General features: G+C 39.7%; 2 protein-coding genes across 2 annotated transcripts in view; both read left to right on the top strand.

Moving 5' to 3' along the window:
• The window catches only part of LOC307265080 (uncharacterized protein), a gene marked incomplete at its 5' end in the record, with an annotated part of 103645 nt that extends 80667 nt beyond the window's left edge, over window positions 1-22978 (top strand). The window contains 35 exons of the mRNA XM_080046651.1: window positions 182-235; window positions 343-396; window positions 1695-1748; window positions 2026-2079; window positions 4647-4691; window positions 5053-5097; window positions 5795-5902; window positions 6040-6093; window positions 6527-6580; window positions 6713-6820; window positions 7607-7660; window positions 7754-7861; window positions 8175-8228; window positions 8435-8488; window positions 9319-9372; window positions 9462-9515; window positions 10933-11040; window positions 11209-11262; window positions 11383-11436; window positions 11661-11714; window positions 13041-13094; window positions 13440-13493; window positions 13590-13643; window positions 13849-13902; window positions 14516-14569; window positions 15161-15214; window positions 15326-15379; window positions 15941-15958; window positions 16268-16321; window positions 16538-16600; window positions 16757-16922; window positions 17789-17898; window positions 19156-19236; window positions 19519-19701; window positions 20329-22978. Coding sequence (XP_079902777.1) covers window positions 182-235; window positions 343-396; window positions 1695-1748; window positions 2026-2079; window positions 4647-4691; window positions 5053-5097; window positions 5795-5902; window positions 6040-6093; window positions 6527-6580; window positions 6713-6820; window positions 7607-7660; window positions 7754-7861; window positions 8175-8228; window positions 8435-8488; window positions 9319-9372; window positions 9462-9515; window positions 10933-11040; window positions 11209-11262; window positions 11383-11436; window positions 11661-11714; window positions 13041-13094; window positions 13440-13493; window positions 13590-13643; window positions 13849-13902; window positions 14516-14569; window positions 15161-15214; window positions 15326-15379; window positions 15941-15958; window positions 16268-16321; window positions 16538-16600; window positions 16757-16922; window positions 17789-17898; window positions 19156-19236; window positions 19519-19701; window positions 20329-20478 — 2481 coding nt within the window. The 3' untranslated portion in view covers window positions 20479-22978. The remainder of the gene's footprint in view (window positions 1-181; window positions 236-342; window positions 397-1694; window positions 1749-2025; window positions 2080-4646; window positions 4692-5052; window positions 5098-5794; window positions 5903-6039; window positions 6094-6526; window positions 6581-6712; window positions 6821-7606; window positions 7661-7753; window positions 7862-8174; window positions 8229-8434; window positions 8489-9318; window positions 9373-9461; window positions 9516-10932; window positions 11041-11208; window positions 11263-11382; window positions 11437-11660; window positions 11715-13040; window positions 13095-13439; window positions 13494-13589; window positions 13644-13848; window positions 13903-14515; window positions 14570-15160; window positions 15215-15325; window positions 15380-15940; window positions 15959-16267; window positions 16322-16537; window positions 16601-16756; window positions 16923-17788; window positions 17899-19155; window positions 19237-19518; window positions 19702-20328) is intronic.
• Window positions 22979-24509: 1531 nt separating this feature from the next.
• The window catches only part of man1b1a (mannosidase, alpha, class 1B, member 1a), a 30035-nt gene continuing 29796 nt past the window's right edge, over window positions 24510-24748 (top strand). The window contains exon 1 of the mRNA XM_080047164.1: window positions 24510-24729. The gene's annotated coding sequence lies outside the window, so the exon portion shown is untranslated. The remainder of the gene's footprint in view (window positions 24730-24748) is intronic.

Raw genomic sequence — 24748 nt, 5'->3', positions numbered from 1 at the left:
AATCTTACTTAATCTAAATGTGCTCTCGATCGGCAGCGTTTTCAATTCTCTCCAATAATGTTGCCATATTGTTTGTGATGTTTTAGTGTATTTAATGCCAATGCAGTCCTGTGAATCTGAACAGATAGTATTGATTGGTACTTTGACCCTTTTGGTGATAGCAGCACTGTTTATCTGACAGGGGCCACCGGGGAAATCAGGACCTCCAGGACAACCTGGACCCCTGGGAGACAAGGTGAGTGCATAGGAACCGAGGAATAATGACTGTCATTACATCAATAGTCACCGAAATATGCTTTATGTGTGTGTGTGACACTTGTTGCTCTGTGTGTATTTCCTCAGGGTTTCACAGGGAAGCCGGGCACAGAGGGACCTCAGGGCCCAGTAGGCATGTATGTAAGTGATTCTTCAGCAAGGCAGATTCAAGGCACTACACTACACTATGCTACCTTTCCACAGCATATACATTATGCATGTAGAATATACAGTACAGTACAAAAACTGTAAACTTAGTCATTGAGCATTTAGACACTTTTGAGACTGCACAGGTAAAGACAATATCTTACAAGTAATGTTTTGGTTTCATCAGAATTTAACAAATTGCTGTGTAATTGTAATATCAATGTGAAAAGAGGGTTGATGTTCACTTAATTAAAGGTGCAGTGTGTAAAGGGAATTGATGTTTTTTCTGAACAGACTTGTAGAAACTGAATATATTATTCATAAGGATGTTTTAATTTTGGTATAATCACTTGAAATGAAAAGTTCTTGTTTTTTTATTACTTTTAAATTTGCCTTTTATATATACAAAGGAGCAGGGCGCACTGCCATTTAGACTTTAGTGTCCCCAAGTGGAAATTATTTTTCACATCACAGTACAGTTGTGGACAGCACGACCACAGATAATAACAAATGGACTAACACAACAAAATAACATGCAGATTGAATATATAGACAGAGTGGGACTGGAGTGATTTTATCTTGGCCTTTTGTTGAGGGCTGCTTTGGCTGCAGGCACCAGGCTTTTGACATAGCAAGCCCACCTGCCATGTTGCATTGCTAGACAAACTAACAGCCTTATGTGTTTTTATATATAGTGGGTGTCTGCCAGAATCACACCTTTAAAACGACGACGAAGTACTATAGAATGAATAACTAAATACAACTTCACTTCACCACTTGATATTGTTGAAATACTTTGAGGCAGAGGTGGATTACATGACTTCTTGTCCTTGAAGGCCACCATAGCTTCTGTCGTCCTCCCAAAGGGAGGGCTTAGCAATCACCACTAGATGATGCCAAAATGCACCTTTGTTACACACTGTACCATTAGCATGTCAGAATGGATTCATCTGGTAGAATCAAAGATCCAACAAACAATTTCCTGTGAGTATGGCTTTTGACGAAATTTTACGAAAATTAACACAATTTGCTAAAAGGAGTAGACTTTTATTTTTTTTCACTAACGAAGTAGGAGTGTATTTCCCAAGAAGTCAAACCCCTCCAATACAATTCAGATTCTTACCCATCTTCTAATATTAAAATCACCAATTAATTATGGCATTTTAAAAAAGCTGTATAGAGATGGAGCCCTGCAGTTTTCTGGCAAATGTTATGTGGTTCTAGATAAGCCTTTGAGACATTAAATGATGATTAATGAAATTCTTCCCTCTGTTTGCTTCTTCTCCCATCAGGGCGCCCAGGGGAGCGTGGGCATGCGTGGGCCTACAGGGTTCATAGGAGAAAGGGTAGGTCATCTTTCTCTCACCCCTCTCAAATGTTAAAGCCTGGCAAATGTGAGCTTTGCTGACTGAGTTTCATACATGTCGTTCTACATAAGTGAAGTTATGAATGTGCACAGTGGAGTTAAGAAAGATAGCAGCCATTTTTCAGTTTTAAGAAGGTAAACTGTGAATCAGAATTCATTGTTTTATTTGAAAGCTGAACTGTTTTGTAAACAATAACACATCAACACTGACATGTGGCAAACAACAGTAATTGTCTCTTCTATTTCTTCCACACCAGGGGGAGGCCGGTTTACGAGGTTTACCTGGGACTGTTGGGAAGCCAGGACCTCCAGTAAGTGTCTGTCTGGAGTTTATTTTTGTCTTTCGACCCACGGGAACTGTTAGGGTTATATGAGAGAAAGATTGAGTATTGTTCTGGGGAATTCATTAAGACAGCAGCTAAGATGGGGTCAAACCAAGGATGGTTTGGTGAATAAAGGTAAACCAGTGAGGTGTGAGGTTATACAATGCAAGGTGGCTTTACCAGATACTGGCTAAACAGGTGGTAAACTGAATGTTTCGTGTCCACGTCCCTAAACGTAATTGATAGCCAAAAATAATACCGTCAACAGGGAGGACAAAAGAACAACCTGAGTGAGGTTCTACATTTTGCTGCAACATTTTTCCAAAATGTCAGCTCTTCGTACGGTATACTTGAATCTCAGAGAGAATCAAGAGCTCTGGATAGTAGACAGCATTTTAGCAGCTTTGTCAAAAAAGTGACACTTATGTAACGGGTGTAATTAAAGTTGAAACACACACAGGGACCACCTGTTTATGGGAACGTCATAGTGATTGATTTTGATGGTAGGTCTAATGGCAAAGTGAGATGGCACCTCCACCTGACAGAGGACAATTACATTGCTCCAATCGCTGCCCTCCAGCCTGTCCCCTTCAATCCAGCCGGGTGACATTGAAAATGACTTTGTTTCAGCACTGTTCCACTGAGCAGTATTTGGCAGGGGGTTGAAGAGAGAGAAAAAATTGTGATGATTGATGGTTTTGGACAAAGTTTTGCCTTCTAGGGTCATATTGGTCTATATTTGGTTCAAATGTATGTCTTTTTATTTATTTTTTATGTTTTGCTTACATAATGCTTGATTACATAATGCTTACAATGTTTCGTGTGGCTATCATATCAGCAATTCCTCAGTACCTTTATCTTACTCTGTGAGGATGTGTCATGAAATCTTTAGGTTAAATACTGAATCATCATGAAGAAGGCTTTCATATGTGGTATTTTATTTTAAAAGGATAATCTGCTTAAGATGTCCTTTTTATCAATTCACCTGGGGGAGGAGTCGGGTCAAAAAATGACCAGGCCCGCATTCTGACATAGAGTTCTCCCCTTATAGTGTGAGGCAGCTTCCATTTGGTTCATGTTGTCGGCAATCTATCCTTGTGAGACAAGCATGTTTCATCTGACAAGCTTATTCATCGATCCATGTTTACTTCAACACCTAAAAGAACCAATCAGGGGCCACCATCCACTAATGGACTGAAAGCTGGGAGGGCCCAGTCTGCCTTCCACTAAAGGACAGGGTTAGGCTCCTCCCCACAGAGATTAGAGAAAGTCCAGACTGATATGTTGGAGATAAATGGATGTAGAGCTTGCAAGATCAGGCTGGTCTCGCCAGGCTAAAACAATCTAAAACTGTCAATCGGTTTATTGGATAGTGGAGTAAGAAGAGCAGAGGAGGCTTTTGAATTCAGGAAAAGGAACAAGCTTCTAACTGGAACTAATGAGAGTTCATTTGTAAAATGTCAGAAATGCACACTTGTATAAAACACACACACAAACCTCTTTCCAATTTAAAAACAAAAGAAAACCGTGTAATTGCATAATCACAAAAATCCCTTCCCTTACCTGGACTGATGACTTTTCCCCTCCTTTGTTTTAATAAGACTCTGAAAAGTCCAACTTTCTTCCAGAAACTTTTCAAAGTTCCGGCGCCCTTTTAAATCAATCCTTATCTTTTGGTTGATTTGATATGGGAATAGGGAAATCCCTGTTGCATGGAAAGAGCTACTTAAACTAATGGAGATGGGAACGTCTCCTGAAGTTCAAATCCTGGTCCACTGTCTTCCCTGCAGTGTCATTTGATGCACTTTTTGCTCACCTACAGTACATGGCTGCACACTGCTGCACTGAAATCCATCAATATGTCAGGAAGTAAGGTTATACAATGCAAAGAAGGTGGCTTTACCAGCTACTGGATAAACAGGTGGTAAACTGAATGTTTCGTGTCCACGTCCCTAAACGTAATTGATAGCCAAAAATAATACCGTCAACAGGGAGGACAAAAGAACAACCTGAGTGAGGTTCTACATTTTGCTGCAACATTTTTCCAAAATGTCAGCTCTTCGTACGGTATACTTGAATCTCAGACAGAATCAAGAGCTCTGGATAGTAGACAGCATTTTAGCAGCTTTGTCAAAAAAGTGACACTTATGTAACGGGTGTAATTAAAGTTGAAACACTTAAGTTCAGAGTCTTACCTTTTAATAGAGATCAGCCTCATACATGTAGTAACAGCTTACGCTTTACTTTGGTGGGCCTTGAATAGGCAATCAGGGAATACATTAGAGTACGACAATGCATGACAAATAAGTATTTTAAGGTATATTTAATATACACAACACAAGAAAAGAACACAGTTGTTCAGAATGACAAACAAGCACATCTAGTTAAGTTTAACCAGTTTGCAAAACTTTTTTCGATCGTCTAAAATGATGTTGCATAATACCATTGTGTTGTAGGCTATTGTGTATTCGGATGTTTCCTCACACATTGCTCGGACATAACTGCGATTGTGGGTGTGATTTGCATGTTCCAACTTGTCTGTTTTTCTTTTTCAGGGTTCAGCAGGTCCCCCTGGAGAGAGGGGCCCCCGGGGACCTCAGGTGAGAGAAAAAGTTAATGGGAGAATTTGTCCCTTAATCAGAAAGGAAAAAATATGTTTTTCCATCACATGTTGTTATTTGGTAGACTTCAACTTCAATGCTAGTGATTGTTCATCATTTAACTGTGACTCATTGTAACACAGTGTCCTTTGTTACCCTAAGGAGATTCTGAATATGAGAAATATAATCTATAACATCATAAATTAACATTCACAGATTAATGATTATTTCTTTGTATTTGTGTTCTGGGCAAGTGACCAAAAAAGTGTAATTTCCTTTTTGGGGGGTTGGATTTCATCAGACCCTCAATGCTTTCCAACAAACCAGTGACTCACTTGAGAATTTTTCTTATCTCTGACAGGGTCGGCCTGGAGATGAGGGATCCAAAGGGATACCGGGCCCAGAAGTGAGTCACAATCCATAGTGAAATCAAATAGCTTGAATACATCCTTCTGTGTGAGGACTACAGTATGTGTTTGCATTAAAGCTGCAGTTGTTGCTTTGACTGATCATGAAGAGACATGATGTGCACAGGAATGAGGTTTGTCCATGGGTGAGAGAAAGATGACCTACTCCTTCAAATGTGGTGTCAAACCAGCTTGCCTGTCCATAGGAAGTAGCCTGTTGCTATTGTCTTCTGAACATGAAAAAGCTATTAAATTCAAGGTTCAAATTAAAGTATGCGTAAAGTCCCTCTTGATCGGAATTGCTGTGCAGTCAGTGAACCACAGAGAAAGAGAGTGTCAATACATTATCCAATATGATTTATAAGCCTACATGTGTTTAATTGAGGGAGAATTCATTCCATCATCACACAATTGGGAAAATGTCAGCTGACGTACTCTGAGTGGACTTGTTGATGCGGACCACTGGTTCATCAAAACAAATGTACCAGTGTCTGTGTCTATTTGATTGCATGTATGCTGACATATGTATCTCCAATCCATTTGCCTGAATGAAAATTGACTGATTTGACTGAAACTATTCACAATTGACTGGATGTTATTAAAAACTGTCCATATATCAATGCCACCCTGGGGCAAAATGTGTAGAATAATTGATCTCCAATGTCAATGTCAATGCCCGTCTTGTGCTTTTTGTAGGGCCCCCCTGGTCTACCTGGTACTGATGGGTCGACTGGTAAACCCGGCCCCAGGGGAAGCCCAGGGCCTGCAGGACCTGAGGGGCCACAGGGGCCAGCAGGAATCCCAGTGAGTGGGTACCTACCATCAAATGCTGCTTTTTGCTTATACAGTATAATGCAGACTTCTAATAGCGTGGAAATGTGTGTGAAATCCTGCTTACATACGTACATGTATGTGACCACATGTATGTTGGATGTCCTCAGGGCCAACAGGGTGCTGACGGGTCGTTAGGAGCAGCAGGGGAAAGAGGACTCAAGGTAAACTACAGTGAATATAATACAACTATAATATAAGTGTTTCATCATGAGATGTGTGTCTGCTTAATTTACATTTATATCCAGTAACTAAACTGATACTGTGACCTTCAGGGTTTACCTGGTCCATCTGGTGATGAAGGCCATACAGGACAAGATGGACAACAGGTGGGCTTAGATTCATAGTGAAGCCAAGAACGCAACATTTCCAAATATTCGCGAGAATGATATTTTTGGGATTGTTGCCTGCAGGATGATTTGAAAATATGTGAAGCAACAATGTGCCACTGCAATATGAGCCATGAACGTGATCAGTGATATTTGAAGAAACTATGTTTTGCTTGAAGTTGAAAATTGTAATTGAAACAGAAAAAATATGGCAGATGAGATTACGAAAACGTTTCATTCAAAATTGTTTTGACTGTTAACTCCCCAGGGTCTCCCGGGCCAAACAGGAGTGGAGGGCCCATCTGGACGGAAAGGAGACCAGGTCAGTGATCACAGCAGCACAAGGGTGGAGCTCTTGGTTGAACTTTGGGGTGTTCAGATGAAACATGTTGCAAAGACTGCGGTCAATAACTACATCTGACCTCCTGTTGTCTTATGCTGCCATGTTTTCCAGGGGGACCTTGGGTCTTGTGGGAAACTTGGTCTTCCAGGGCTTCCAGGAGAGAGAGGACTGGAGGGCCAAAAAGGTTTACAAGGACCAACTGGACCAGCGGGTAAAGAGGTAGGTTCAGTCATCTGCTGTTTATTCGAAGTTGATCTTTACTTTACAATTCAGTGAATAATTAAAGGAGCACATCACATCAATGTCACCTCACCCGTTTACTTTACTGCGACACACATACAGTCTGTCCAAAATGTGTTGTGTCATGGTGCACAGATGTGCGTGTTGTAATTTTTTATATTTCTTGTCAGCATCCCAGATTCTCGTCAGCCTGCAATATTTATAAATATTGTTAAACCATCACTGATACATAAACCGTGAAATTAAATGTTCCTGATGGTTGCATGATGGCACTGCTTGACTGCCAAATGTTAGAACAACAGGAGGAGCCGGCAGGGCTTGTCATTTCTGGGGGAATGTCACCTTTTAATAGATGCCTGCTGAAATGTGTGTTCTACAAAGAATTTGAAATCAAAACATTCATGGAAGTCCAGCAGAGTCCGGATAGAGTCTGTTATTAGCTTTTAAAGCAGTAATGTGAATTTCCTAACACAATTGTTCAGTTTGACATTGAAAGTAAAAAGCTTTTTTTGAAAAAGTTGATAAATGTGTTGGTAGTTTTTCTTACATTTTGTCACTTAAATTTTAGAAGCAAGAAAAATAAAAACCAAAAGATGCAACAATGCAATACATAATAAAATAAGACACAAATTGTAAGATTCAAAAACAGGATAAAGAAAATAAATAGTTTGAATGTAGCCTTATTTTCCACTGAATCGGCTTATAATTCCAAAAATGTCAAACTGTTGTTGTTTTGATGCGCAGTAAGTTATTCCTCCTCTGCAGGGTGATGTGGGGCCTCCTGGTGAAGCTGGAGATGCTGGCCCCAGAGGAGATAAGGTCAGTTTACTACTTTACCTATAGTTTCTTCAATCTGTTCAAATGCTTCTTAATGTGAGAAGTTTGTGACCAGACTGTGTTTGTTGTGTGCAGGGTGAGGTGGGACCTTTGGGTTTTTCTGGTCGAGAAGGCCCTTGGGGAGCGCTCGGAGAAAATGGCGAAAGGGGCCCAAAGGGGGAGAAGGGCCACATTGGGCTACTGGTGAGCATTCTAATGATACAACACACTCCCAACAGCCAAACTATTTGGAATCAAACTCCAGGAGAAGGCCAAAACCAATAATGTGTAACCAAGTCTACTTGGTATTATTTCGACTTATTTATCGATTATATCTTAAAAAAAAGAAGATGAATTAATTATATGTGTGCTGTGTTCATGGTCAAACATGGTTCAGCTAAATATTTTAGATTACCCATAATTAGCAGCATAGATGGAATATAAAACTGCCATGAATTGATCAGTCACGTCAATGAGTACAAACCGTTTCTAATGTCATGTTAATCCTCTTGACCAGGGTGAACCGGGGCTGATGGGTGAGGTGGGACCTGCAGGACTGGCGGGGTTACAGGTGAGTTTGTTTCCATGATGTATTGATCACAAGCTGCTCCACCTGCTGACATTAATTAATCTGTTATTGAACTGTTTACACTATACAGCGGGAATGACATTCATTGATATGAGAGATACGCTTTGATTTTTTATGGTCTCCACACATAATGCAATCTGATGCCAACGTGTTTCATTTGTCTGTGGTGTGTTTGTGCATATTTTTAGGGAACCACAGGCCCCCGCGGAGCCCCGGGGCCAGACGGACCTCAGGGCCAGAAGGTGATAATAATATTCTATCATCAACAAGCGTCTGTCAGATTCTTGCAATGTGGTTAATAATTATGTTAGAATAAAACGTTTCATAAAAAAAAAATGTAACAATATTTTTACTTGCAGCTGACATTTTAAGATGAATTAGATGAATTAATAGTGAACCGATGGTATTTAATGACAACCTCTGTCAGGATCTGTATCTCTTTTTATGGTTTTATGAGTTATTTTTTGTTTTTTTATGACTGTAATCAATCAGCTCAAACAGGTTTGTGGTCTTGTTGTTTCCGTACCTTTTTATTTATTCATTGATTTCAGGGAGCACATCCACCGTTTGCGTATCTGAATAATAATCCACATTACTGTTATCGTGAAAAAAAAAAAAATTCAACGCTTGCTCGACGGAAAAATTAAAAAGCGAGATTTCCATGATATTATGCTACTAACTTATTCTGCACCATGTTCACGTTTTGCCCTTGTGTTGAAAATGAAAAAAGGGAGCAGCTTTGTAGCATTTGCTTTCATGAGAAAATAATGTTGCCCCCAGTGGGTAAAAACATCTCTTCTCAAGGTCATGACTGTGGACCCGTTAACTGTCAATAAAGGTTTTAACTGTGAACAAACATCACAGCTGCTCATGGCAGAGAGTTGGAGGAACTAATCAGTGCTGACTTTCAGTTTTCGCCTATTTAAGTGGACCCCTGACTGGCCCATTGGCATCTTTCTAATACTCCTATAAGCTACAGTGCCTTCCCTGCAGTGCTCTGACTGAATCCAATCAGTTAAATTAGAGCAAATAAAATAAATGAAATTTAACAATGTTTCCTCCACCTCTCCAGGGGGATTCTGGGTCTATGGGAATAAATGGACCTCCAGGGTCAGCAGGCCCACAGGTAAACACTGCTTCTATATAAAGTGTTGAACAACATTGTATACAGTGCAACCGTGTTATGAAAGCCATCTATCTGCTCTCTGTTTGTAGGGAATAACTGGTGCTTTTGGTGTCAGAGGAGATGCAGGAGGGCTGGGGCCACCTGTAAGTATCAACGAGCTTCACAAGATTTTGTTTTGCCAATCATATTAAAGCTAGAGTCAGTGATTCTGGAGAATGTTTGATGTCAAAATCTGTGAATATCTCCACACTGTCCTGTATGCTGTCCTACACCTGTAGAAACGGGCTTGTTGTTAGTTTGCATACCAGATTCCAGAGCCTAGGCTGTGTATTAACACCAGATTTTCTTTCAGCGCACCCACAGTACGGACAGGTAGTGGATTGTAGGAGATATTCACTTATTTTGACAACAAGAGTTCTTCAGAATATTTGACTCCACCTTTAAGTCCACACCTTTACTTGTTCGGAATAAATACATTGTAAAAAAACAATTCCTAAACTGTATAAAGTTCAGAATATATATGACTTGTTTATTTTTTTTATTTGCAGTAGGCCTATTTTAGTTTTGCCCCCAGTTCAGTTCCTGCAGTGCCGCTAATGAAGGCAACATTTTGAGTTACACTACTTCCCCTTTCCCCTTCTATTACAGAGAACACCAGTAAATTAGGTGTTCACGGGCCATTAAACTTTGATGTGATTTAGATTTAAATTGAGCTAATTACAGTGTTATTTAAGTTGTAATGGTCGTCATAGCATGTGGCACACTACTGCTGAATGACTACAAAGAACACATGGAGTGTAGACTAAATCAACTGGTCGTCTCATTGTATAACAACTGAAGCCCTGATAATGAAACTAGAAAATGATCATCGATGTAATAAACGCAAGAACGTACAACATCTGTACCATGGAAGTATCCCAATTACTTTGGTGATCCCCTGACTTTAATAACATCACACTGGCTAATGGAGGGAATTACCATTGCATTTGGTTCAAACATTAATATGTTCCTGAATATTAATACATTTGATGGACTTCTGATCTTGCAGCACCATCTGGCCAAATTTCGATTCGTCCTATTCTCTGGTTTATGAGCAAATATCTGCAAAATGAATGACATTCCCCTCAGTCTCAGCTACACTGTGGATTATTGTTAATATAAACAAATATATGCTAACAAGCAGCAGCATCTTAGCTTTATCTTTGTGTGAGCATGATAGCATTCTAAAATGAGCATTTACAAATGTGCACTCTATTTCTTTATTACAGCAAATAGAAAATAAAAATGGTCAAGACGGAAGAAAAATACAGGGAGGGAGTACAGGGCGTTTGGCAGATAATTTTTGTTTTGCTACCTTCCACTATAAAAGGCTAACATTTGGTCTGAATTGAACCATTCATTTTTTGAGCCGGATCGTCCCTACGAAGATTGGATAAAAGCCAGACTGTCTACGAGAGAGAAACAAATGTGAAGCTCACAAGATCAGGCTGGTCTCATTGGGCTAAAAGTTTGAAGTGGTAAACTGTTATGTTTTTTTATTTTGTGATGTCTGCATGGCAGGGTCCTGTGGGACGGGGTGGACCTCAGGGAGACCAGGGAGCTAAAGGGGAACCAGGGTCACAGGGACTGAAGGGAGAGCCAGGAGATCCAGGTCCAGTCGGGGAACAGGTTTGTGAGGTTTTCTTTTTATATGTATCTACTGTATGGCATTTTTGTAAATCCACCATGTAAAACTCCATTGTGCCTTCTTAATTAATACCTTTTAAAGCAAAACACCTAATTTACTACATGAAAATATCCATGAAATGACTCCAATAATATGAATTTCCTGCACAGGGGGAGGAAGGTTTGCCAGGGATCCGAGGTCCTCCAGCTCTGCCTGGCTTAGAGGTGAATACTAAACCGTTGTCGACTAGTGTCGATACTTTTTCTAATGCTAATTGCCACTGCTGAGGATTGCTTTTTTTTCTCTTGACTTTGTTATTTGTGCCTTTTCCATTTCTGTTCCAGGGGCCTCCTGGAGAGATAGGGCTCCAGGGTGACCCAGGTCCCACGGGGGCTCCTGTAAGTGGATGTGGAAGTGTTCAACACAAACACTGATGGATGATGAAATCAGATTTTGCCATCAGCAGCTGGTCTTTAATTTGACCATTTGTTGTGATATGTTGTGTAGTGATTGATCATTGAGAAAAGGCAGACAATGATTATAAATCATCAGAGAGAGAGAGAGAAAGAGAACCCAGTTATGTTCACAGCAAAATTATGAATAACGAATTGCTGCTTTGCAGGGAGTTCAAGGAAGACCAGGACCTGAGGGGAAACAGGACGTTAATGGGGAGAAGGTGAGATCCTAATTTGTCAGTGTGATCTTTGTTGTCTTGATGAATTAAAATGTGATATATGTGACCTTCACACTCATTGTCACTGCAAACGAGGGAAGCCTCAGTGTGTTCTTCAAGTATAAATAAAAGTAGATTTTTCCAGACCATCTCAAGTAGGATACATTTGAAGTAAAAAATTATTTGGTTCATGTCAGTACAAGATACAGTAACAACACTACATTCAAGAATTGAAACACATGAACAAGTTGGGAACCATTTAGAGGAATACTTAAATAATCTGGGACACACACTCATTCAATTTGTTGCCAAGAGATGGCTGGGAAAATCGATCCCACTCTCACATTTTACTGTTGAAGATGAAGCCAGCAGTTGGTTAGCTTACAGCAGCTTAACACAAGATACTATATAAGCTATGCACAGCTAGCCTATCACTGTCTAGTTTCCAGGATAGCTGTGTCAAGACTGAATATTATCCTATAAAAATAAGAGCATGACTGATCTTATTATCTTACTCTCTGCAAGAAAGTGAGTATTTCTATTGAACTATTTCTTCAAAGCCCTTCTCCACCGCTCACATGCCTTTGAAAGTAAGATGGGAGACTAGGCCAGCTCAGTCGCACCTTAAGTATAACACAAGAAGTTGAATCCACCCTTCTACAATTTCAGGTGTAATAATTTTTATGTCAGCCTATCTGAAAGTCTTCAGCATGATTGTGTCAATTGGTGCAGTTAGTTTTGCAGAAGTAGTTACATTGTCCTACTAGTAGGTGGCATCTTACTCCTGAAGAACTGCCATGATTGGTACAAAATATGTATTGCGTAAGATAAACCAGAGAATAATAACCCACCCATTTTAAACCCATTTTCTGTAAATATGTACCAAACTCAAATGACAATATTTTAAATCTATTTAGATGCTTACTAATTTGCAACTAATTTCTCCAATTACACAGTTAGAACATTTTTGTGGATTCGTGTTTGCAGTGCTTTTAATGCTAGCGATAAACTATATGCGGTATAGTCTGTGTGAATGTGTTAAGAGACCTTAAAAATGTTTCTGCGATTCATTACTCATTGTTATGCACAAACAGTATATGCATTGGTAGTTTTTTACCCCTAAATTTCTCCCGTTAATTGTTTTGAGGAGAAAACGTCTACTAGTCTACTAGAAAAGAAGAAGTCTTTGATTTAATTAAACAAACCATTTTTCCAAGACTTATTTTGAATAAATAGTTGCACACAAATTACTGCATCTTAATGTCTTTACCAGTTGAGAAAGATTCTAGTTAGATCTTTCACTGATGACTTTTTGTCTCACTCCTACAGGGAGACGATGGCAAGACTGGATCACCAGGGAGGAAGGGTCATGTTGGAAGGAGGGTAAGAACTTTGTTTTAATCTAGTGAAAGTTTTGCAGGTGCAATAAAGTTCTAAATAATGTAAAGAATCGATATAGCAAGACGACAATCCATATCTGTGGTGAGTCCAAGGAAGTCTATATACAGTACAGTCTCTATCTCTGCCTGTGGTAACGACACGCTATCACTTGTTTAGTGCTGAAAACAGGAATTTACATGCAGATATTGTGGTTTTATGGAAGGGGAAATGGCCAGAAACAGCCATTCCGAAAGACGCCGCTAATGTACAGCCTCATACATAAAACATGTCTGTATCTCCCTGTGCTTTCGCTCGCCTCATTGACAAACATGGTGATCTTATCCGCAGGGAAAACGGGGCAAGGCTGGTATGAGAGGCAGTCGGGGAAACAGAGGACCAAAGGTGGGATATAAAGCAAATACAAGGCCCGCAAGCTTTGCGTACATCTCATTTAATCATGATGTACGAGCCAATAGTGGATTGTGTTTTGTCATTCAGGGCGGCATGGGAGACACAGGAATGGTCGGCGTTCCAGGGTGGCCAGGGATCATTGTAAGTCAACTTCTTTATTCACTTATCAACTGTTTAGAGGCCAAAGCTAATCGTATCCACATTTTGGCTCTGAAACCGTATGCTCAGCAATCTGTCCTGTCCAAGTCTTTAAGAGATGAGATCCATAAAGTAATGAATTTCATTATTAAAGTGCATTTGATCAGTTAGTGACTTGATATATTTGTTTTTTATTTCCGTCACTAAGGGAATCCCTGGCTCGCGTGGAGAGTCTGGGGACGAAGGTGAAAAGGGGAAGGAGGTAAACAAGAATTACTGAAGCTGACCACAGGTTCAGTGCTATACTTTTAGGACCAAACCCAGCAGGATTTCATTGGTTTCCGTTTGCTCAAACTTGGCTATCTTAATTTTGTTTTTACTTACCTTAGACTCATTTGCAGGTATGTAGTAGCTATATTCTAATCCAGGGCTGATTGAAAGTATAGAAACAGAAATCTTTTTTAAGGCAGTAGTATTTAGTTGTTGCCAACTTTAATTTGATTCAAGTTAATATATTCAGAATAATAATAATGTGTTTGTCTGGACATATTATACATAACATGAGTGGGTAGCACAACCAAATTAACATCAAAACCAACAAAAAATCAATAGGCAATAATGGATTATTTCCCTACTTCCTGCCAGTGGCACAGAACTGGACTTGATGTGTGTGTAAGGATCATCATAATAGCTTGCAAGGAGTGGTTACCACTGATAAAGTTAATATGCAGAAATGTCAAATTACCATTAATAGCAAATTGTCAACTGTGGGGCTCAGCTCAGGCTCTGGCAGAACCTTTTAGTCATTGTGTGTTTTCATTTTGTATTGTGCTGTCGAAATGTTTGAGGCTTGACTGTGTTGTTTGTGTCCTCAGGGTGAGAAGGGAGACATGGGGCTGCCCGGACCACCTGGAGCTGCCAACATGAAGGTAGGAGCTGTCTATATTTAAATATGTTGAGAAGGGGACAACCTTTACAGCAGCAAATAGTAATGTTAAGGTGGTATCTGTGTTGTGATGGTAAAAGCACAGGTTTGATCAATGTGCTGTCCCTTCCTGACAAAGAGGTGAAGTCTGTTTTATGCTGATGACCTTGTTCTACTGTCTCCCACTGAACAAAGATTACAGCTAAAGCTGTACATAATAGAAAAATACTGTCAGACCTGGACCCTGGCAATAAATATTAGGAAGACGAATGCTGTGATTTTTCAAAAAAGCCCCAGATGCCAGGATAACAAATAACCATTCACCATTGAACATCATATTTGAAGTTGCAAATATGTTTCTACCTAGGTATGACAGCAGCAGTAGGGAGTTTAAACATGGCAGTGAATGCATTAAAATAAATAGCTTAAAGAGCTCTTAATGCATTGTGATAACTGTTTCTTTTAGAAGATATTATCTTACCATAATTAAATATTATGTTGGACTGTATGTTGCTCTTATTGAGTGTTTTGTGATTGAGTTACTGGGAACTTTTGGTTTTACTCTTTTAAAATAGTTCTTCTATTGTTTTTCCAGGGTATTCGTGGTCCTGTTGGGTTGCCAGGTCCAATTGGCCTGAAGGGAGAGCAGGTACACAAGATGTTTTGGCTCTTGTGTTTTGAAGCTTGAATTTGACTGCATTTGAATAATAATATCCTAATTTGACAAATGCATACTTCTCTTTCTCCCTCTCCTTTTAAGGGAAATATTGGTCTACAAGGACGGAGAGGTACACTAGGGATGCCAGGACTGCCTGTAAGTTTTATGTAAAGATTTCTTATTTATTGTAATTTTGTGCCACTAGCTAGCTGTTTTATCCCTGTTAAACAGTATTTCATAACTGTTTTTGTTTGTTTTTCAGTTTGGATTTTATGTTGTTGTTTATGTGTTTTCAATTGTTTGATATTTCCTTTTCCCATTTGGATTTACAAAGTTTATTCAGGCTGTGCTTTTTTCTTCTGGGACATTTCATATTTTGATCTGTCACTCGGAAACTTTTATGTTTTTGTATGATGATAAAAAACTCCAGTCATTCCTGTGAAGTGCAGACTGTCATCTGTCGGCCACCTTATCTTTTCTTCGGCTGCCTGCTGTCTGCTGAATCATCCACAGTTCAGCCTCATATAATGACTGTGTTCAACCCACTGTGTCTTAGGGGGAAAAACACATTGAATAAGGTTATAAAGTCTGCGCAGCCGATGGGTTCTCAGTGCAGCAGATAAAAGCACTGAGAAGCTCTTAGCTGATAAAATCCATTTCCCAGGAGAAATTCATACTAATGCCCTTTTTCTTCTCCTGTTCTCTCCTCTGCTGCAGGGATTGTTTGGAATGAAGGTATGATATCATCAACTCAAGCACTCTCATTCTGACGGATCAAACCCTCTTATGTTTTAACCCAACGCTATCTGATGCAAAAGCCCCGGTGTTATTCTTTGTTTTTCACGCTAGGATCGCTCTGGATTATGATGTTGATGGCGCATATAATCATAAAGCTGTCATCCTTTTTGAGCTGGCCTTAGAATGTAATGGGATTTTGCAGCAGTTATTTCCATACGACTGTGTTTTATAGTCATTGGTGTGGTATCGTAGCGCAGAACAGCGTGGCTTTGAATTTATTGTTCACATTTTTCCGTCTGCCTGCAGGGTTTGAAAGGCTACACAGGTCTGCCTGGTCTGCCTGGCAGGAGGGGACTTCCGGTGAGTTTACAAGAGCATTATACAACCGAGGAGCAAAATAACTCTGTCATAAGGGCTTGATATCATCATCCTATCCATTTAAGCACTTCAGATACCTCATATTGTGCATACTATATACAATCCAAGGGATATTGTCTTTTTAAAGGGTCTTAGTTTTTTCACCATATTATATTTCTGTAGTGTTTACCCAATTTTCACATCCTCCTTGTATCTTAGGGTCCACCTGGTGTTCCTGGTCCCCCAGGAGAGTCTCTCAACATTACGTTGACTCAACTCAAGGCAAGTTATTTCATGTCTTGATTATCTAGGTACAAGCATTTTTCAGGTGAACATCTGAAAAGTTTACCCCCCCCCCACTCACACACATATCAAATTTACCATAAGCAACTAAATATATCTATCTATGTGTGTGTTTAATTTCCTTTCCGTGTCCAGGACCTGATGTATGTGTCCGATAGGCCTAACTATTCCCTGATCCAGACCCTGCTAGACTCTCTGCAGCAGGAGCTTCGTCTGCTCCTGGATCCTCCTGATGGCAGCAAGGAGCATCCTGCCACCACTTGTCTGGAGCTCTGGTTCTGTCACCCTGAATACAGCAGTGGTCAGTTCTCCAAAAACATAATTGTAAATCCACACAGATATATTTTGGGACTTAGTAGAGCTAGCCGGAGTTGTGGAAATCATCCTGCAAGTACTAAATCACTCAGTTTGAGGATTTTGAAATGGTTGCGAAAATAAAAGCTTACACATTTTTTAAGGCAGCTGAAAAACATAAAATATATGTTGATATACAGTAGGCCTACATCATAGTAAAAAGAATAAATGTGCAAAGCCTTATTTTTTTGCACATGATTGTCGGCTATATATTTAAGAAGTCTGTGGTTTACTTTAACCTCATTCATTGCTTCTGTCGCCACTCCCATTGTCATCAAAATAAATATCATTGTTAAATCCACAGTTAAGTCCACAATTATTCATAATCACCAAAATAATTATTATTCAATAATGGTTTGTAAGTTCAGATTTAAATCACATTGATCAACAGCTTACTTTAGAAAATATTTGTGAAACCCAACCCTAACAAAAAAATCTATCGTTATCAATTATTGATTTTTTCTTCTTGTTTGTTAACACTTATGTGGCTTTTCAAAACGCAAATTGTTTTTGCTTCAATTCAACAGATTGATGGTATCATATACAAATAATAATTAATATTTAGTGCTCCTGATTCTCATCAAATAACATAAGTGAAGGATCCAAATTCTATGTGCCCACAAAAGGAATCATTTATATTCCTAAAAAATATACATTTCACACTGCAATAATTTACTCTTTGATATTTCTTCAGTACAGCCCAGTATGTTGGAATGTTTGTTTACAGTGCCAACCAGGCCTTTCTGTAAGTGTGGAACAAACACAGTTGTCTCTGCTGATCTCATTGAGTTCTCTCTAACCTTTTCTCTGCAGGAATGTATTACATTGACCCCAACCAGGGCAGCACAGCCGACGCTCTGCTGGCCTACTGCAGCTTCTCTTCCACATCACAACAGACCTGCCTTCATCCTCAAGCCTCACAGGTAAAAAAGACATTACCGGAAAAAGGCCACGGGAAATTGTTCCTTTGGATCAATGGTGCTCTTGCTTACTTCACATAGTCGTGTTTCATACACCTGGAATCTCAAGTTGATGGATTCACAGTCCTTTACTAATGAAAAGTAAAATTCATGAGAAATAAACCAAGCTTAATTCAATACTTGACACTCAGAGGGCATCACTGGGTTGGTATGACCAGTAGCGTATGGTTATGTTAGCAAACGTAAGGTAGATAATGCTGTGTAAAGGTCATTGCTCATTCAGCTCAACAACTTTTTTGACTCTACTGTACTCAACCAACTGTAACTGCAATGTTTAAGCATTATCTTTCATTCATTGGCAACTTATCAGAAGAAGTTAAACTCACCCTTGCTTTAACTGTATTGGGCTATCATATATGGGTGGGTGTTTGCAAGGAATTCAAGATATGATATATGAAGTGGCCACTCTAGTTTTCTCATCCGCGCCGACCATGCTGTTTCTATCTTTCACTCTGCCACAACACTGGAAATGGCACCTGGCAATTCAAGGCAACTAGCCATTCTTTGACATCTACAGGAGCAGAAGTTGTAGGCCACAACCTGTTCAACACTTATTATTTTTTTCCAAATATACATTTTTGGAGCTTGATACAAATATCACAAAAGAGATGTCATGATATATTGCCGTATTGATTTTTTAGCAAAGCCCTACTATCATGTTGGCCATAACTCTGGTCAAGGAGACGTTTAACCTATTCATTATTATAGAGCAAACGTGATCAAATAGATTAAGGTAGATCATATATATTAAACACTCTGTTTAATAAATGAATCTTTGTGCTCGAAAAATGTTGCCTCCCTGCTGGATGGAGGGAAGAATGCTAAACTGAGACACTCGATCCAACCAAAGGACATCAGGACGATCAGGACATAGATTATTGTTATTCTGCACTGTAGCCAACCCAAAGTCACAAATCACATTTCTCTGCCTCTCCACTCTAATACAGTCGATGCTACATAAAACATTGACTCACTCAACCACAGCACGATATATGAATAGGTCTCGGGTGGCGTGAAGTGGATGCATCTATCACTAACGTAGCCAATTCACTGCTGGTTCATGCTTGAGCTGCATGCTAATCCGCAGTTCATCAGCAGCTGTCTGACCGCCGTTGACCTTCACTAGTCTACTAGATTAAAGCAGGACTTGCATTCCGATTCGCAAATGAAATGTGTGCCTCCTTTCTCTCACTCTTGCAGTTGCCTATGAAAGCCTGGATGGAAGAGTTTTCTGAAGAAGGGTCTTTTCATTGGCTCAGTCGGCTGGAGCTGGGATTTCAGGTGAGCAAATTAGCAATACAAAGAGCTAAAAGAGGCAACATAGTTGCAACCTACCCCTTTCACTTTACAACCTACAAGCAAAGAGCCACTTTTTTACAGTACAAGATATAAGCAATACTTGTTCTATAATTATCTTTCTAGTGTTTTTTTTCTCTTGTACAATTGATGATTTGATTAAGGACATTTTGTCCATTTTACCCCTTCACTTATTGTATTAATTTGTCAATATTGCTGTTCGTAATCATGACCCAGCTGGAGCATAATGCATTGCATCCATATCAGTTTGACTATCCAGGTGCTAATGTGGTCCAGATGCGTTTTCTGAGGTTGCAAAGTAGCACTGCCATCCAGACAGTGACCTACTCCTGCCATCCAGGACATAGACTGGGCCAGACAGAAAGAGACATCAAGTTCCTCACTGACACGAGGAAGCAAAGTTACCTGGGAGCAGTTATGGACTGCGTGGTATGTAAAAAGTGTCTTCTTTTCTGCAATCATCCATCTCTTTTGAGAGGCTTTAAGCTTGCTCAGCACTGCTTAGCAACATTTAACTTTTCACAACTACCTCCTAATATTTGTTTGAAAACTGAATAACTTTCCAATATTTAAAGTAGTTTCAAAGTAAAACTCCCAAACAGGGCCCAAGAAATGTTTCAGTTGTTGATTCTACTGCTAAGAAAAAACCTGGACGTTCAGCAGAAGGTATACAATGCATGCACAATCACCAAAGTCTTACCTCATGTAGATGCGCCCACAGGGTTTTTGTATCAGTAATTCCTCAGAATTCCTCATTGTGGCCACAAAAGTTATGCACTATAGCTTTGAGATTAAAAACAAGAAATTGTCATCTTTGGATCTGGTGTGGAAGGACTTCGAATAACCAACCGTCTGGTTTGAGGGCCAGTCAACATATTATTTGTAATTTAATGATTCTGTAAGTCATTTAGGAAAATGGATCTGAAGCCTTGGAACAAAATAACCCTTAGCTGCACCTCTAGTTGAAGCACAGTAGAATCCAAAATATGCTTAGGTAGTAAATAAAAAAAGGGATTAAATAGAGCAATGTAATGTAAAGAATGTGTTCTGTTTCAGCCTGGAGAGGAGACAAATTCTGCGGCTCGGGAGTCCATGTTTGAGTTTGAGGACCTCCAGCTGCTTCCTCTGAGAGACGTGGCATTAATGGGAGGAGGAAACTTCACACATAAGTACGGCTTCACAATCGGACCCATTTGTTTCAGCTAGAGGGGCAGGAAATCCATGCCGATCCCAGAGGACTCCCAGGTCCAGGACACAAACCTGTTAAAATCCTGACACCAAGAGGACAACTGGAACATCTCTTCCATTTCTGAAGATGTCACTTCCCTTTCCTCTTCTTTTTGGGGATATGATCTCTCAAGTCGAGTGACTCCGTATTTATGAATTCGAGAGGACTCAGAAGCATCCCCTGGTTTTTTCCGCAGAGAGGTCAATTTTGTTTACAGAGACGTTTATCTTGGATTGAATAATTTAAAAATGTATGTTCTGTTTCTTTTTCTTAATAGTATACCATGTTTTTGTATGTTTCTTTTTGGTGTGTGTTTTGGGCTTCCGTCATAGCGTGCCCATTGTGTATATAAAAGTCAGACTATCCTAACTGACCTCTGAACAACGTGTTCTGTTAAGGGACACAGCTACCGTCGTCCCATAGGCGTAAGTGACCAGGCCAGTAAACTCTCTCACTGGCAGTCCACACCGTTAGTACTGTATTTGAACTCAGATGTGTTGCTTTTCTCAAGGTGCTACTTTTATTTGAAAGACCAACATTTTTTTATCCTAAAATAATAGAAGGGACATTAATATTGTGTTACATACAGTATACTGGGTGCTCTCAAATTTCCTAATTTTGTTAAAATACTTGTTCTTACACTATCATATAGTTGTATTTTTCTTTCAATTTTTTTTTACTTCTCAGGTATGGTACATTCATGATATACACATGGGCACTGAAGCTGCTGTTGCCGCTGTATGTTGGTCAGTTTTGTAGTTTAGCTATCACACATGGCTTAAGAATTGGTAAAATAAGAAATGTTCAAGGATAATCTCATGAGAAGTACAAACCCTCACAAAGTAAGGGGGGTTTTGTATCCAAATCCTGTATTCCTCTGTGCTCCACGGTAATCCAAATACCATTTAAAAGACATCAGTAATCCACATAGCTGCACTAGGTTTTGTTCACTAGAGCATCAACATATTGATCCACTGCTGAAAGTAGTTCCTAACTAATTCCTGATTTACTTATTTTTCTTAAAAACCCCCACAGTGCCCAGCTATTGGGAAATTACTACGCCTTTTTTTCTAAATAAGATTAAACAATATACTGTCTACTGAGCTGATTTGACGATTTACATTTTTTTACATGTGTGTAACTTTTTCATATTAATGAATGCCATATTCATTCGAGCCATTGCCAAAATAGTTAACAAAATGTATTAAGCCTATCGCCTCAACCAAACTGTATTTCTCAGTATGGCAGTGTTTACAAACTGGTGTCGGCACCCAGGAGCTCTGACAAATCCCAAGGAGCGCCCAAAGGTTTTTCAGTTGTTGATTCTATAACAAAAAACCTGGTCATACAGAAGAAGGTATAAAATCCATGCGTGATCACTGAAGGCTTTCCTCATGTAGATGCGCCGACTGTTGTTGTAATCCTCAGAATTCCTCATGTGGGCAACAGAAGTTACGCACTATAGCTTTAAAGTGACACAATCCTGCACACTGTACCCAGTGGGTCTATGGATGAAACAAAGCTGCTGCTTTGATAGATTTTGAGCTGATAGATTTTGAGCTGAGAATGTAAAAGATTTGACCACATTTTCATTAGATTTCATTTGTCCATCCAACAGGTTTACATTACATTATTTACTATTTTAACAATAGAAAGGTTCAATTCAAATTTTAATCTCTCTTCTTCTCATGTAGCCTACTTATGTAAACAAAGACTGAAGTTAGGCACCAAGATCTTACAGATATTTCCTATTCCTATTTCCTCCCAGAAAAATCCTGTCATTTCTTTCACTGTACTGTGAAGATCATCTTCTTTGGTCCCCTTGTGAAAGGAAAATGGTCTATTACCATCCACTCTGCACTGATTAATTGCCAAGTGCTTGAGTCCAGAGAGAAAAAAGAAGCAGGCCTTGTGTAGCCTCTCAGCAGAATCAGCATTTGGTGTTTGTGCCCGGAGACAGTCTGCAGTGAGTGATGAGGAGTATAGTATACAGCCTGCAGGGAGCAGAGGAATCATTTGAGTGAGATCTCAGGGAGTTAATGGGAGCATATAGTCTACCTACTGGCTCAACCAAAACAACAGCTCTGCGGCTGGAGAACGCCAACACTTCATTTTCTTGCTTATACCAATTTCTCAGCTGTGTACTAATAAACCAAAGGGGCCTGCCGGTTTTTCAAGAGGCTGAAGCGTGCCACTGCTACATAACAGGGAATGTGCGGGCTTTACCTTTATCTCAACCAGACGAAAAGGATTGAGGCATTTTAGCCACGGATTTGCTATTCTGGCCTGGTGTTTAATATTCAATGTTTTCTTTTTTGTATTTCCATTTGTCCTCTCATCATTCCATTTCCATATGATTGCCTTAGCTGGCTGAGACTGATCATTGTTACTTGTTTTGTACAAATCATCATTTTTATAAATGACATGCTGGACATCTGTCTTGTGTGATCCCTCCGTCAGCTCATTCAAAGAATTGTGTCAGCTGAATTATAAAGAAATACATAACCAAATGTTGTCTCTTTGAATTGTATCCCCATAAAGGTCACCTATTATGCAAAATGCACTTTTCATGTTTTTTCACAGTATGTAATAAAAACAATCACCCATTACCAGCCTTACTTAGCAATACCTTCACCTGTGACAAGCACACTCCTAGATACCCCTGAATCTAAGTAGCAGTTAGATTCAGGGCCAATCAGAGCAGACTGGGCTTTTTGGAAGGCAGGGCCTAAAGAGACAGGCTCCAAAATGGAGCATTTCAGACAAAGGCTGAAAAGAGGAGATTTAGTCATTTGTTTTTAGCATATCCCCTCTCAAGTTACCGCACTTCAGAGAGGGTCAGCCATAGTACAGCTTCCCTGGAGCAGTTTGGGGTTAAGTGAGTGCCTTGCTCAAGGACACAATGGTAGAGATGGTGCACTGTTCATGTAATAACAGCCACCACTAGTTTTACAAGTAACACCCTCATGTACGGTGCTTGAGATCCATCCAGAGTCCTCATGGTTAATGGTTGGCCCCTCTTTCCTCTGGGCCATCCTACCACACCCCATTAGAAGTAACAGGAGTTTCAGCAGTGAAGCCGTACTAGCGTCATCCCAATGTTCCCAGGGCTAATGTTCCCAGATTTACAAATGGGATGTTTAATTAATGTCATTTTCCAGTGGAACGGAAATAATATGGTTTTGGGGATAAAATACCGTTGTGAAGTAAACAACACTGACTTGATACATTCATGATGTGATAACTTTACCTGATTGATTAATCTCTATACTGTACCACTGGGTTGAGTTATGTTAAGCAGAAGAGTGTAGGCTAAGCCTAGCTTTTTCCCTGACATATTATCCCATTAAGCAATGAGGAACATTGATAGGCCTACAACGTAACAAGTCGTGGCAGCAGGTTCAAATATTAGGAGGAGATACTTTTGAAATGTGACTTAAAAATACATGTCATACACATATTCTTATTATTTTGCCTGTAAATCATCTTGAATAATATAATTTGTTGAATTTAAAATCCTTCTGCTTATCTTTGTTAGCCTATAGTGTTAATCATTTAGGCCTACTTATTTTTGGTTCAATCATTTCCCTTAATACAGACTATTAGAAAATGAACTGTTCATGTAAATTATTTAATACATTCTAGTTCGGTTCATTGCTAGTGCAACCTTTTTGAAGTCAGCTGAACATGCAAATGTCCATGCAGGTGGTAGACTATCATACTAGGCTATTACATTTTAAATAGGCTAGAGAATAGTTTGAAATTCTAAACCATACAAATGGGTCTAAATGGAGCATGAATCTGCTTGTTTGTTTTTTCTTTTGAAGTAAACAGTAATAATGACCCGTTATACCAAACTATTATAGTTTAGCTGGGAACGAGGTGTTGAGGGCGTGTATGGGGTTAACTTTCAAGCCTTCAGAAGAGCACGTGCGTTCGTCACGTGACGCGGTACAGCATCATCCCTCGTCAACGCTTCATCTTTTCCGCATCTGTGTGTGTGGTTGTTCGTTCCCCAACTTAAGCCATGTTTCTCCCAGTTTAATAAGTTGTACATTTCCATGTAGCGGCAGCTCGTCTCGTGTGACACGCTGGTTTCGTCTGACGGCCGTGTCACACGGTGTCACGTCCCGTTCAGAACCGAAGGAGCGAGCTAGCCTCTAGTAGCTAGCTCTCAGCTGTTTAGCTTTCAGGAGTGTAACGTCCCTGTGAGGCAACTAGGCAGAAAGGTAAGGTGGGAGGCGGCTG

This window comes from Ammodytes marinus (genome assembly GCF_949987685.1).
Source record: "Ammodytes marinus genome assembly, chromosome: 18".
Taxonomy (NCBI): Eukaryota; Metazoa; Chordata; class Actinopteri; order Uranoscopiformes; family Ammodytidae; genus Ammodytes; species Ammodytes marinus.
The sequence above is the reverse complement of the archived record's forward strand: the minus strand, read 5'-3'. Positions and strand labels throughout refer to the sequence as shown.